The sequence below is a fragment of the Anomaloglossus baeobatrachus genome, chromosome 4 (genome assembly GCF_048569485.1).
Source record: "Anomaloglossus baeobatrachus isolate aAnoBae1 chromosome 4, aAnoBae1.hap1, whole genome shotgun sequence".
NCBI lineage: Eukaryota > Metazoa > Chordata > Amphibia > Anura > Aromobatidae > Anomaloglossus > Anomaloglossus baeobatrachus.
Genome location: NC_134356.1, coordinates 233,649,023 through 233,661,340, shown reverse-complemented (window position 1 = coordinate 233,661,340; position 12,318 = coordinate 233,649,023). Strand labels below are relative to the sequence as shown.

Here is a 12,318-nt window from a genome sequence, read left to right as displayed (position 1 = left end):
GGTCCTCTGCTATAAGAAATACCATCCCTGCTTAAATGAGAGGAAAAGGCAGAAAGGAGTAATGTCATAACAATAGAATAGCCCTGTCACTGGCATCAGTAGAGAATATTCACTTATCTTCTGTCCTTCTGTCTACAGTCCCTGACAGAAGTTCTGTCGCTTATCCATGTTATGTAAATAAAAGCTTATAACATCACTTTAAATTCATCCATTGGTTTTATAAATTACTATTTTGAAAGCTGAAGCACACCCAAATTTGGTTTAGGTTATGAAAATAAAGTTGCTGCAAAGCTGAAATATTGATCATTTAATGAACACAGAAAGGTCAGATTTTGGTAAGACAAACGTTTTCTCGCCTTGTCATGTAATGTACCCAATCCTAGTTTACATCCTCACCTGTGCTCACTAAATGATTGCTTAATTAGTGGGTGTGTAAAAAAAGAAACCCAGCACCCCAGACCTTCACTTGAACTGCAACTTGACCTCTGACAACACGCCAAAAATCCACCCTGCGACCAAAGCCTTGATTATCAAGAGGCTGAAGACCAGATCCACTGCAGAGATGACTGGCACCATTAATGTGTCTCAGCGTCAAGTACAAAGAATTAAAAAAAGATTTGAAGAGACTGGAGATGTTTTTGACAAGCCCAGGTCTGGCAGACCCCGCAAGACAACTGCTCAGGAGGAACGTTTGTTAATTAGAAAATCCAAAGCCAGCTCCTCTTCCACTGCAGCAGAACTCCAACAGGCCTGGTCACCCCAAGTTCCTGTGTCAACTAGAACAGTTTGTAGGATTCTGTCTCTAAATGGCCTCCATGGTCAAATCAGTGCCCAGAAGCCAGCACTAAACAAAAGGCAATTAAAAGTCCCATAGCCTGCTAAACAGATGGACACTGGAAAAGTGGCAGAAGGTGGATTTCTCTGATGACTTTTCAGTTGAATTACACCACAGCTGCTGCAAATACTGCAGACTGGAGCCTGTATGGATCCAAAACACACCCAGAAAAAAAGTTAAGTTTAGTGGTGGAAAGATCATGGTCTGGGGTCCCTACATTCAGTATGGGGGTGTGCGAAATATCAATAGCCTAAAATATCAAGAAATATTAGCTACTTCTTACATTCCCAATCATAAAAGGGGTCGAATTCTGCAGCAGGATGGTGCTCCATCTCATACATCCATCTCTACAACAAAGTTCCTCCTGGCAAAGAAGATCAAGGTGCTCAAGGACTGGCCAGCCCAGTCACCAGACATGAACATCATTGAGAATGTTTGGGGTAGGATGAAAGAGAAAGCTTGGAAGACAAAACCAAAGAATCTAGATGAACTCTGGGAGGCATGTAAGACTGCATTATTTTCTATTCCTGATGACTTCATCAATAAATTGTATGAATTATTGTTGAACCGCATGGATGCAGTCTTTCAAGCTCATGGAAGTCACACAAAATATTAAATATGGCTCTAATAGCACCACAACTTCATTCACCAATGTTATGCAACATATCTCTGTATTAGAAGTTAATCATTTGTTTGAATTTCACATTACTTTCTGTGAGCGACAAAACTTTTGTCTTGCCAAAGTCTGACCTTTCTGTGTTCATTAAATGATCAATATTTCAGCTTTGCAGCAACTTTATTTTCATAACCGAAACCAAATTTGGGAGGCTTTCAGCTTTCAAAATAGTAATTTATAAAACCAATGGATGAATTTAAAGTCAGGTTATAAGCCTTTATTTACATAACATGGATAAGCGACAGAACTTCTGTCAGGGACGGTAATCACTAAAAGCAGCAAGAGCAGACCTGCAGCCTCCTGTACATGGTGAGGCACAAGGCTTACATAGGACACAGCAGGGGCAACCTTATCAGTGTATCTGATAATGTGAGAATGCTTTATTTTCTATTATCTATCGATTACACTGCAACTCCTGGAACTGCAAAGCACAAGTTATATAACACTCCTTTTACTTGCCTGCCAGCAAACAAAACATAATAACTGTTATTTTACGATAATGATGTAAATGTATTACTATAAATTACCGTAATATATCCACTCATAGACTCACAACTGTATTCCCTAATTTATCATATAGACTGAGTCACATATAAAAATCATTAGGGAAGTAATTACGCAAATAGTGAAAGAAGAGGTCTGTAAATGGTCATCACTGGCATTGAACAGGACTGTAGTTAAAGGTATGTACATCTTTAAGATGCCGGAGGACCTGCCGAGTTTTTCAAGGCATACACATTTCAGAAAAACACTGGCGGTCTGTTCACTGAAGCGTCTTCTCCAGCACGTTTTCCTTCATTCTGTGGCTGCTCTACTGCTCAGGTCTGTTTTTGAGCATTTGAACTATCAACAGTCAATAAATTCCAAATGGTAGCCACCAGAAGAATAAACAGGTCACTTCTTTTAGCCACCTCATTGCTTTCGAAGACTGAAGCTGATAAAAGAAGCTCTAAGGCCGGAGTCACACTTGCGCGTATCTCGCGCGAGTCTCGCATTGCATCATCCGGCACGGCCGCACACTCTCCTGAAAGGAGCGGGTCGGTTGCATGTATTTCTATGCAGCTGAGATGCTCCTGTCCGGAGAGCATCAGGCCATGCCGGGTGATGCAATGCGAGACTCTCGCGAGATACACGCAAATGTGACTCCAGCCTAAAAGAAATATCATATGCACAGCAAGCAGTTTTGACATTGCAGTGCATTATGTTCATTCTTTTTCTTAGCTCTTTTTCAGGCAGGTTCCGCCTAAAAAAGACGTTGTGTGCACATACCCTTAGAAGTAGGTTTTAGAACTGATAGGAACTTAATGATAATTTCAGATATTTTATACTTTTTACATTTGATCAATTAATTTATATTCCAATGTGTCAAACAAATACGCCACGCCACCTGTCAAACCGCTACCTGTTTACCTCTGAAATAGGTTGCATCACATAACATTGCGGTGATCTAGACTGAACATTGCCTGGTTTATTTGCTTTGGATACAAATACGTGTCACATAAAAAGATGTAGCTCTGACCCGAATGAACAATGTGTCCTGTCTGATCAATATCGGCTCCTGAGTTCCTCACTTTATTACTGATTGTGCCAACGTGCGGTTGTTTTCCGATGTAATTTCTGCAATGCATCTAAAGAGCAAACGAGAACAGAGAACATTTCTGAAGGCTTATGGTAACAAATCTTTTTAGCAATTTATGATGTGCAAGTTCTTCAAATACCATAATAGTGATGTTGCTTTATAGATAATCCTGTGTGGGAGAAAACAGACTGATGTTAATCTTCTCCCTTAGTAAAACTATCGTAAGTGCGATGTATGTTTTACAGGGAAATCTAACAAAATAGAAAAACTGTGTTATGTACTTATTATGTTAACTTGAAGAAAAGGTTATTGGAAGTAATATGTTTTCCTTAGCAAAGACAGAAAGGCAGTGGTGACAAAGATTTCTTATATCCTACTATACTATTCATGTTATTAAAAAAAAGAAAATGCAACATAAGATAATAAACCTAAAACAAGATGATGATAATGACTATGACGCTCCCCAGATAACGAGGAGAGAGCAAGGAAATATAAACTAACTGTATTACTGGAAATGGCTACAATATAATGGTTGTAGGTTATCGAGCAGGGAACAAAGATGGGATAGAGCAAGGGGAATGAGCGCAAGGTTACCCAAAGGTTTTATTTATAGTCTGTAACCACATAGGTATCCAGAAAAGCTGGGTACATAACACAGTAGGATCTTTTTTTTTAGTTTGGATTTTACTATTAGAAAGTTTTTAAATGGGTTGTTGACTTCTCCGACAAATTATATTACATTCCTCAATGTGAAATAAAAAAAACCATTATGTCGCCTCCCAAAGCTGATGTCGCATATCAATGTTACGTGATCCCTGGGAGACCTGGTGCTGACATCACTGGAACTGCAACATTATGGAAGATGGGTATAGGAGTCTTTTATTTTACACTAGATAATATAGTACTTTAGATGAGGTTGTCCTAGTAAAGGACAACCAATTTAAGACATGTCTGGCATCAGTTGGAAACCTGAGATGGAATGCTCTCACCTAGAAATCTCTCACCTTGTCAAAGTCAATGGTGATGATGCTTCAAGACTGGCATTTTTCAAGCAGGTCTAGTTGAGGGGCTGGAGTCTAACTCTCTGGATTCATTAAGAGGCGCACACCTCTTAGTGAATCAGAAGCGTTTGACAAGTGGAGACTGCCTCACCACAAACTTGACTCCAGTTGTGGACTGGAGTAAGATCTGTAGCATAAGGAATCGTGAATTTTATGAGTGGGTGTTGCCATGCCCCCATTTCACCCCAGTTCTGCCCACTCTGTGGTAGCTGGGCAAAAATGACATGAAATCACTTTAACTCACATGTTCCTAGCTTTGGTATTGAGGTAACCCCTTTCTTGCGCCAATATGTTGTTGTGACTTTTCAAATCTTTTTACATCAGAATTCTAGTGTTAAAGCTTTGATGAATCGTGAATATATTTTATAATATCTATATCCCAAGTCAAGTGTTATCTGCAGACAAATGAGGTGTAATGAGGTTGAAACATAGTATCACACTGCTGCTGTTTGCATTACCCTAATGTGGCATAAATGGGACATGTATAACAGAAATCATGGCAGCGCTAATCGCACAGCCGTGAAGCAGCTGGGCTTTATGCAACAAATGGCTAAATGTATTTAAATACTTCATTATATTAGCAACTAGCAATTTTAGGCCGACATATATTTTCTCTGACTGAATGAGAATCTGATGAACTTTATTAACATTTTGTAGACAGGCAGTGATTTTGTTCTGGCCCGCAGCAGATAGGACAAATGCAACATCATCAGACAAAACCCGATTCATGTAATTGCAACAGTAGAAGAAGTTTCTGCAACAAATCTGCTCCGTATGAACTTCCCACTACGCAATAAAGCTGTTTTGATACATGACGCTCAGTGCATTTCCTAATACTAATTATTAAAAGGGTAAAAAGCTCATTTTAGAATTTTATGGCATATCCACTTCCATAAATATTTGACATTCTGGAGCCTAGACACATCTAGTAAAACTAGAGAAAGTCACAGAGCTTATAAATCAGTATGTAATCCATGCTAATAGTACATATAGAATGGAACTGAATGAGGATATATTCCAACAAAAAAGCTGCGCTTATTTTCCAGTGTGTTTTTTGTGCGGAGAATCTGCACCATTTAAAGTTTAAAGAGGTTGGTCACTACTTTTAGATTTATGGTCTATTGTTAGGATAGGTCATCAATGTCTGATCGGCAAGGAACCGATACCCCACACCCCTGATGATCTGCTGTTCTTTGTGTTGGCAGTGGCAACATGTGGCTGGAAATGCTTAGTTCTGGAGCTGCCCTGTCAACTGATAGCAGTCGTGGCCAAGTACTGCACATCTGTCTCTTATTGATTTGACTAGGAGGCGTATGTGCAGTACCCGGCTACAGCTGCTATTAGTTGACAGGGCAGCTCCGGAACTGAGCATGTCCAGCTGCCTGCTCCTGCCGCCGGCAGCAGAAACAGCTGCTCAGTGGGGGTGCGGGGTGTCAGACCCCAGCCGATCAGACATTGATGAATTTGTGATGACTCAGCATTTGGCTACTTGTGTGGGGTGAATTATTCTTAATTAGGCCAGATGTATGGGTTCTATTTTTTGTTAAAGCAAGAGAAGTTAACCATTGTCTCTTTCTCCACTGATTAGTGCCTTATTGTCTGTAAATGTATACTGCATCAGCCCTTCTGACTGCATGGTTCAAAGGAAAATTATGCAGTCAGATTGAACTTGTAACCAATGAGAGAACAGCTATCTCTCACCAAACCTGTAAGACAATGCACTGAATTGAGAATGAAGAGCTAAAAAAGGGCCTTGCTTCTGTCACTAAAAATAATTCTTCATCATCTCAGTTCTGGAGCTATGGTATTGACTAAGGAAACACAGAACTGGTTCACGTCGGATATTCTACAGGATTTCAATTTAGGATCAACGGTTTCAGCTGACTGTTCACAGAACTGCTTCCTAAGCTTGCAGCTATCTCTTCTCAGTAGGTGCCTGCCAAAAGCAGGATGCTGCTGGACTGGGATGGTTGGCCCTGGAAGCTCCGAAATCACAAAGACTCTAATCCCTTGTGGGCCAGCGGAAGGGTGAGACTCTGTTGCTTGTTCCATTTTGTGTTCTTGCAGGAAATATCCAATATGTTTTTGCCTGTTGGTGAACCAATAAAGTCTTACCAAGGTGTGGTTCACTCACCCTGTGTTGTCTGAGTAGTGTTTTGCCCATGGGGAAGAAGTGCGAGAGTTCATTGGGATGAGTCCTAGACCATGGAATAGTTATAAAAAAAAGCCAAGCCAGCGGACGAGAACATCGACTGACCCTCGTGTCTCCACACACTTATCCTAGCCAAGGGATAGGCCATTAATATAAAAGTAGAGGACAACCAAAGTGGATGTGATTTCATGAAAACTCAAGCCCACTACAGTATGTGCTTAAGGATGTTGTTGAACTGTATTGTTTTTTATGTGTTTTTGCTATCTAAAAAATTGAACTAAAAAAAAGGGAATAATGTATAAAAACACAGCAAGAATGCAATAATCAGATTGCTTTGGTGCAGGCACCTATAGAAGCATATGCAGAAGGAACAAAAATGCAGCATTTTCATGGGAACATGGCCTTCAACAGAGAATTCAGTTAAGTAGCTAAAAGTGATCATTGTGAAAAATTTAATAGACGTTCAGACTATTGTTCATGCAAAAGTCTTACTTATAGGTAGCTACTATCCAATCTAAAATAATGAGCGCTCCACACATATTGGCAGTACTCCATATTTCTTATAGCACTAATACACCAAAGTGGACAATCTTTTAATCTACTCAAGGTATAGTACTGCAATCATTTAATATACAGTAAATTGTAGCCATGCACAAACACTAATACTTTTCTCCGTGCCGGATTGAAGTGCACTTTGAGCGTAAAGCACAACACTTACAACAGCTTAATGGGAAGTATGACTAACATGACCAATTATTGAGCTTTAGATTAGAATGGCAGCATAAACCTGTACAGACCGAACATATAAGTGACTAAGTCTTCACATTGGTGATGAACAAAAAAAAACCCTTTAAACTACAATCCATACTGAGCAAGTACTATCATTAAATTCTCCACTTCACTAAAATAACAACACTTAAAACTTAAAAGAAAATGTCTATGCACAATAATGCTGACAACTTTTTGTGAACCCTTTAGCATTTTCCATAAATAAAAAGACAAGTACGGTACATCATAAAAGTGAAAAACAAAAAATATTTGTTAACTCAAGAAAATGATTCAATATGGCATGTTTGGCAGTGGCAAAATTATATGAACCTCTGCTTTCAGTTTCTGGTGTGACCATCGTGTAGAGATCGTATACTTTATCTAAATGTTTCATACAATTGTTGTCCTGCACATCAGCTAAGAGGAATTTTAGCTCGTTCCTCCTATAAAACAGCTGCAACTCTGATATATTGTATGGTTTTCTCCATGAACTGCTCACATCAGGTCCTTACACAACACTTCTAAAGGATTAAGGTCAGGACTTTGACTTAGCTATTCCAAAAAAAATCTTCTTCTTTAACCCTTCTTTTGTAGAATAACTTGTATGCTTACTGTATGACCAACAATCTCTTGAAATTCAGTTCATGGGCAGATGTTGTGACGGTTTCCTTTAGAATATGCTGAGAAAATTCCAAATTCAATGCTCCATGAATTATGGCAAAATATTCAGCCTCAGATGCAGCAAAAAGACCCAAACCAGGATTCCGATGAGACCGTGTTTCATACATAGTATGAGGTTTTAATGCTTTAAACCAGTGTGTTTCTTTCTTCAAACATAAGGCTTTCCATTTAATCCCAAAAGCTCCACAATGGTCTCGTCCTACAAAAACATTGTTTCAGAAGCCTTCTGGGTTGTCCAAGTGATCTTTAGCAAACTGCAGAGAGGTTTTCTCCTTGAAGTTCTGCCATGCACTCCATTGTTTTTTAAGGTTATCTTCAGCAAATGTGAGAAAAGCCTTTAGTTGCTCGTAAGAAACCTTGGGATCTTTTGTTAACTAACAGACTATTATTTACCTTGTTTTTGGAGTGATTTTTGTTGATCAATCACTCCTTGGGAGGGTAATAATGGTTTAGAATTACCTCTGTACATAATCTGTCTGATTGTGGATTAGTAAAGTCCAATCTCTTTTTGAGATAGTCTTGTAATATATTCAAGCCCACTGAGCATCAACAATTTTTTTTCTGAGGTCTTTAAAAATCTCTTTTATTCATGTCATAATTCACTTCAAGAAATATATTGTGAAGATCTGACACTGACAGATTCTTGTTCTTTTAAGCACCACTCCAGCGGGTTGTTTTTTTTCAGTGCTGGGGTGGAGCTTTGAATCTAACTCCCTGCCCCCTCTCATATACTCACCTTCAGGCGGTTTCACCTTCTACTGACACCACTCTGGTCCTGTGGCGCCATCTTGTGACTATAACTTCTGACTAGCTGTAAATCAGAAGTTACATCACAAGCTCTCAATGCAAGTCTATGAGATACAGAATGAGGCCAGAATGAGGGGTTCATAGACTTGTCTTGAATTGAGACCTCCAATGCACTCCATGAAACATGGGACATGCCGACAGGTCACAAATCACAGCAAACCAGCTGAAGCGACGCTGAAAAAAGATTATGCCACTGGAAGGAGAGTATAGGACAAGGGCTAGGTGACTTGAATTTAAAGCATCATGCCAACAGTGAAATAAAAAAAAAACCACTGGAGTAGTACTTTAAATAAAACAGATTACCCACTCATACCTGATTATTACCCTATTGATTGAAAACACCACTATAATTATACCTTGAAATTATCTACTAATTTTAAAGGTTCAATTTGTCCAATTACAGATGTAATATTGAATATTTTTGACTCGTTTCATTTGATTTTCTTTTAGCTTTTTTATCTTTTAGGGCCTGTGTGAAGATTTGATGTATTTTTAGGTAAAATGTATGCAGAAATATGGTAAATTCTAAAAAGTTTACAACATTTCATACACCACTGCCATTTATGCAGCTATTATCACACAATAAAGTAGGCTTTAAGATATGGTAGGCATAATAAGCATACAGTTTGTCCCCGGGCACAACATTGTTAAGACAGGAGCTTGATGATATGTAATATTGATACATGACGATAAAAGTGAACCCCTGCACATTTGGGGGGATATAATGAGGACAATGTGACTAAAAAATAGAATTTTGTTACTTACCGTAAATTCTTTTTCTTATAGTTCCGTATTGGGAGACCCATACCATGGGTGTTTAGCTTCTGCCTCCGGAGGACACACAAAGTACTACACTTAAAAGTGTAGCTCCTCCCTCTGAGCTTATACACCCCCTGGTAGCCAGTCCTAGCCAGTTTAGTGCAAAAGCTGAAGGAGAATAGCCACCCACAAGTAGAACCGAGTAAGAACCGGAACACCCGGAGACTCTGTCCACGACAACAGCCGGTGATAACACACGGAACAAGAAAATTGCCAACAGGCAACAGGGAGGGAGCTGGGTCTCCCAATACGGAACTATAAGAAAAAGAATTTACGGTAAGTAACAAAATTCTCTTTTTCTTTATCGTTCCTTTGGGAGACCCAGACCATGGGACGTTCCAAAGCTGTCCCTGGGTGGGAATAAACAGAAAAACTAAGAAGTAGGCGGAGCCTAACTTCACAAGTGGGCGACAGCCGCCTGAAGGATGCGTCTGCCCAAGCTCGCATCTGCCGAAGCATGAGCATGCACTTGGTAGTGCTTCGAAAAGGTATGCAGGCTAGTCCAAGTGGCAGCCTGACAGACTTGTTGAGCCGTAGCCTGGTGCCTAAAAGCCTAAGAGGCACCGACAGCTCTGGTCGAGTGTGCTTTGATCCCCGGCGGGGGAGGCACCTGAGTACTCTGGTAGGCGTCCGAAATGGTCGATCTAATCCAACGGGCCAAGGTCGGCTTAGAAGCAGAGAGACCCTTGCGCCGCCCTGTGGTTAGCACAAAAAGAGAGGTGCACCGCCTAAGCGCAGCGGTGCGAGACACATAAATCCGGAGAGCACGCACCAGATCTAGAGTATGCAGCGCTTTCTCAAAGCGATGAACAGGGGCCGGACAGAAGGAAGGCAAGGAAATATCCTGGTTAAGGTGGAAGGGAGAGACCACCTTAGGAAGAAAGTCCGGGGTCGGACGGAGAACTACCTTGTCTTGGTGAAAAAACAAAAAAAGTGACTCCGAGGAGAGCGCAGCCAAATCAGAGACTCTCCTGAGAGAAGTTATGGCAACTAGAAAGGCCACCTTTTGAGAAAGACGATACAAAGAAACCTCCCTAAGGGGCTCAAAAGGGGGTTTCTGCAATACCGTGAGGACCAAGTTAAGGTCCCAGGGATCCAAGGGCCGCCGATAAGGCGGAATGATGTGAGACGCACCTTGCATGAAGGTGCGGACCTGAGCCAGCCGGGCTGGAACAGCACTGATAGAGCTGAGACTTGTCCCTTGAGAGAGTTGAGGGACAGTCCTAGCTGAAGACCGGACTGTAAAAAAGACAGAAGGGTCGGCAACGAGAATGGCCAAGGAGAATGGCCGGAAGAGCGACACCAGGACAGGAAACTTTTCCAAGTCCTGTGATAGATCTTGACGGAGGAAGACCTAAGGGCCCGAGTCATAGTGGAGATGACTTCAGGAGGAATACCAGAAGCCGTCAAAATCCAGGACTCAAGAGCCACGCCGTCAATTTGAGTGCCGCAGAATTCGGGCGGAAAAACGGACCTTGCGAGAGCAGGTCTGGACGGTCTGGAAGATGCCACGGCATCTCCACGGACAGTTGGAGCAGGTCCAGATACCAAGCTCGCCTGGGCCAGTCCGGTGCAATGAGGATGACTCGACGGCCCTCCATTCTGATCTTGCGCAGGACTCTGGGCAAGAGAGCTAGAGGGGGAAACACGTAGGACAGACGAAACTGGGACCAGTCTTGAACCAGAGCGTCCGCGGCGAAGGCCTGAGGATCGTGGGAGCGAGCCACGTAAACCGGAACCCTGTTGTTGTGACGGGATGCCATTAGGTCCACGTCCGGAGTGCCCCACTTGCGGCAGATTGACTGAAACACTGCAGGGTGCAGGGACCACTCGCCACCGTCCACGGATTGACGGCTGAGATAATCTGCCTCCCAGTTTTCTACGCCAGGGATGTGGACTGCGGATATGGTGGACTTGGAGTCCTCCACCCATTGAAGAATGCGTTGGACCTCCAACATTGCCAGGCGGCTGCGTGTCCCGCCTTGGTGATTTATGTAGGCAACCGCTGTCGCGTTGTCTGACTGGACTCGAATGTGCCTGCCCGCCAACAGGTGGTGAAAGGCTAGGAGAGCTAGAAGCACAGCTCTGGTTTCCAGCACATTGATTGAAAGGGCTAACTCGGACGGAGTCCAAGTGCCCTGTGCTCTGTGGTGGAGATGTACCGCTCCCCAGCCGGAAAGGCTGGCATCCGTGGTGAGAATCACCCAGGACGGAGTCAGGAAGGAGCGCCCTTGGGACAGGGAGAGGGGTCGAAGCCACCACTGAAGAGAGCTCCTGGTCCGTGGCGACAGAGCCACTAACCTCTGTAAGGAGGAAGGCCGCTTGTCCCAACAGCGGAGAATGTCCAGCTGCAGAGGACGCAGATGGAACTGGGCAAAGGGAACCGCCTCCATGGAGGCCACCATTTGACCCAGCACCTGCATCAGGCGCCTGAGGGAATAACGGCGGGGCCTCAGGAGAGAGCGCACCGCTAGCCGGAGAGACTGCTGTTTGATTAAGGGCAACTTCACAAGTGCCGGCAAAGTCTCGAACTGCATCCCTAGGTACGTGAGACTCTGGGTCGGAGTCAGAATGGATTTGGGAAGATTGACAATCCACCCGAATTGGGCTAGGGTGGCGAGAGTGAGCGAAACACTCCGCTGACAGTCTGCGCTGGATGTACCCTTGACCAGAAGGTCGTCCAGATAAGGAAGCACTGCTAACCCCTGGAGGTGCAGGACCGCAATCACTGCCGCCATGACCTTGGTGAATACCCGAGGGGCCGTGGCTAACCCGAAGGGGAGAGATATGAATTGGAAATGATCCTCTCCTATCACAAAACGTAACCAACGCTGATGTGACACTGCGATTGGCACATGTAGATAGGCATCTCTGATGTCGATGGACGCCAGGAACTCCCCTTGGGTCATAGAGGCAATGACTGATCGCAGAGACTCCATG

General features: G+C 42.8%; 1 protein-coding gene across 2 annotated transcripts in view; it reads right to left on the bottom strand.

The window, feature by feature from the left end:
* The window catches only part of CFAP54 (cilia and flagella associated protein 54), a 680,590-nt gene that overhangs the window by 272,194 nt on the left and 396,078 nt on the right, over nt 1-12,318 (bottom strand). For both annotated transcript variants that reach the window (XM_075344744.1, XM_075344743.1), the window contains exon 40: nt 3,031-3,139. In XM_075344744.1, coding sequence (XP_075200859.1) covers nt 3,031-3,139 — 109 coding nt within the window. The remainder of the gene's footprint in view (nt 1-3,030; nt 3,140-12,318) is intronic.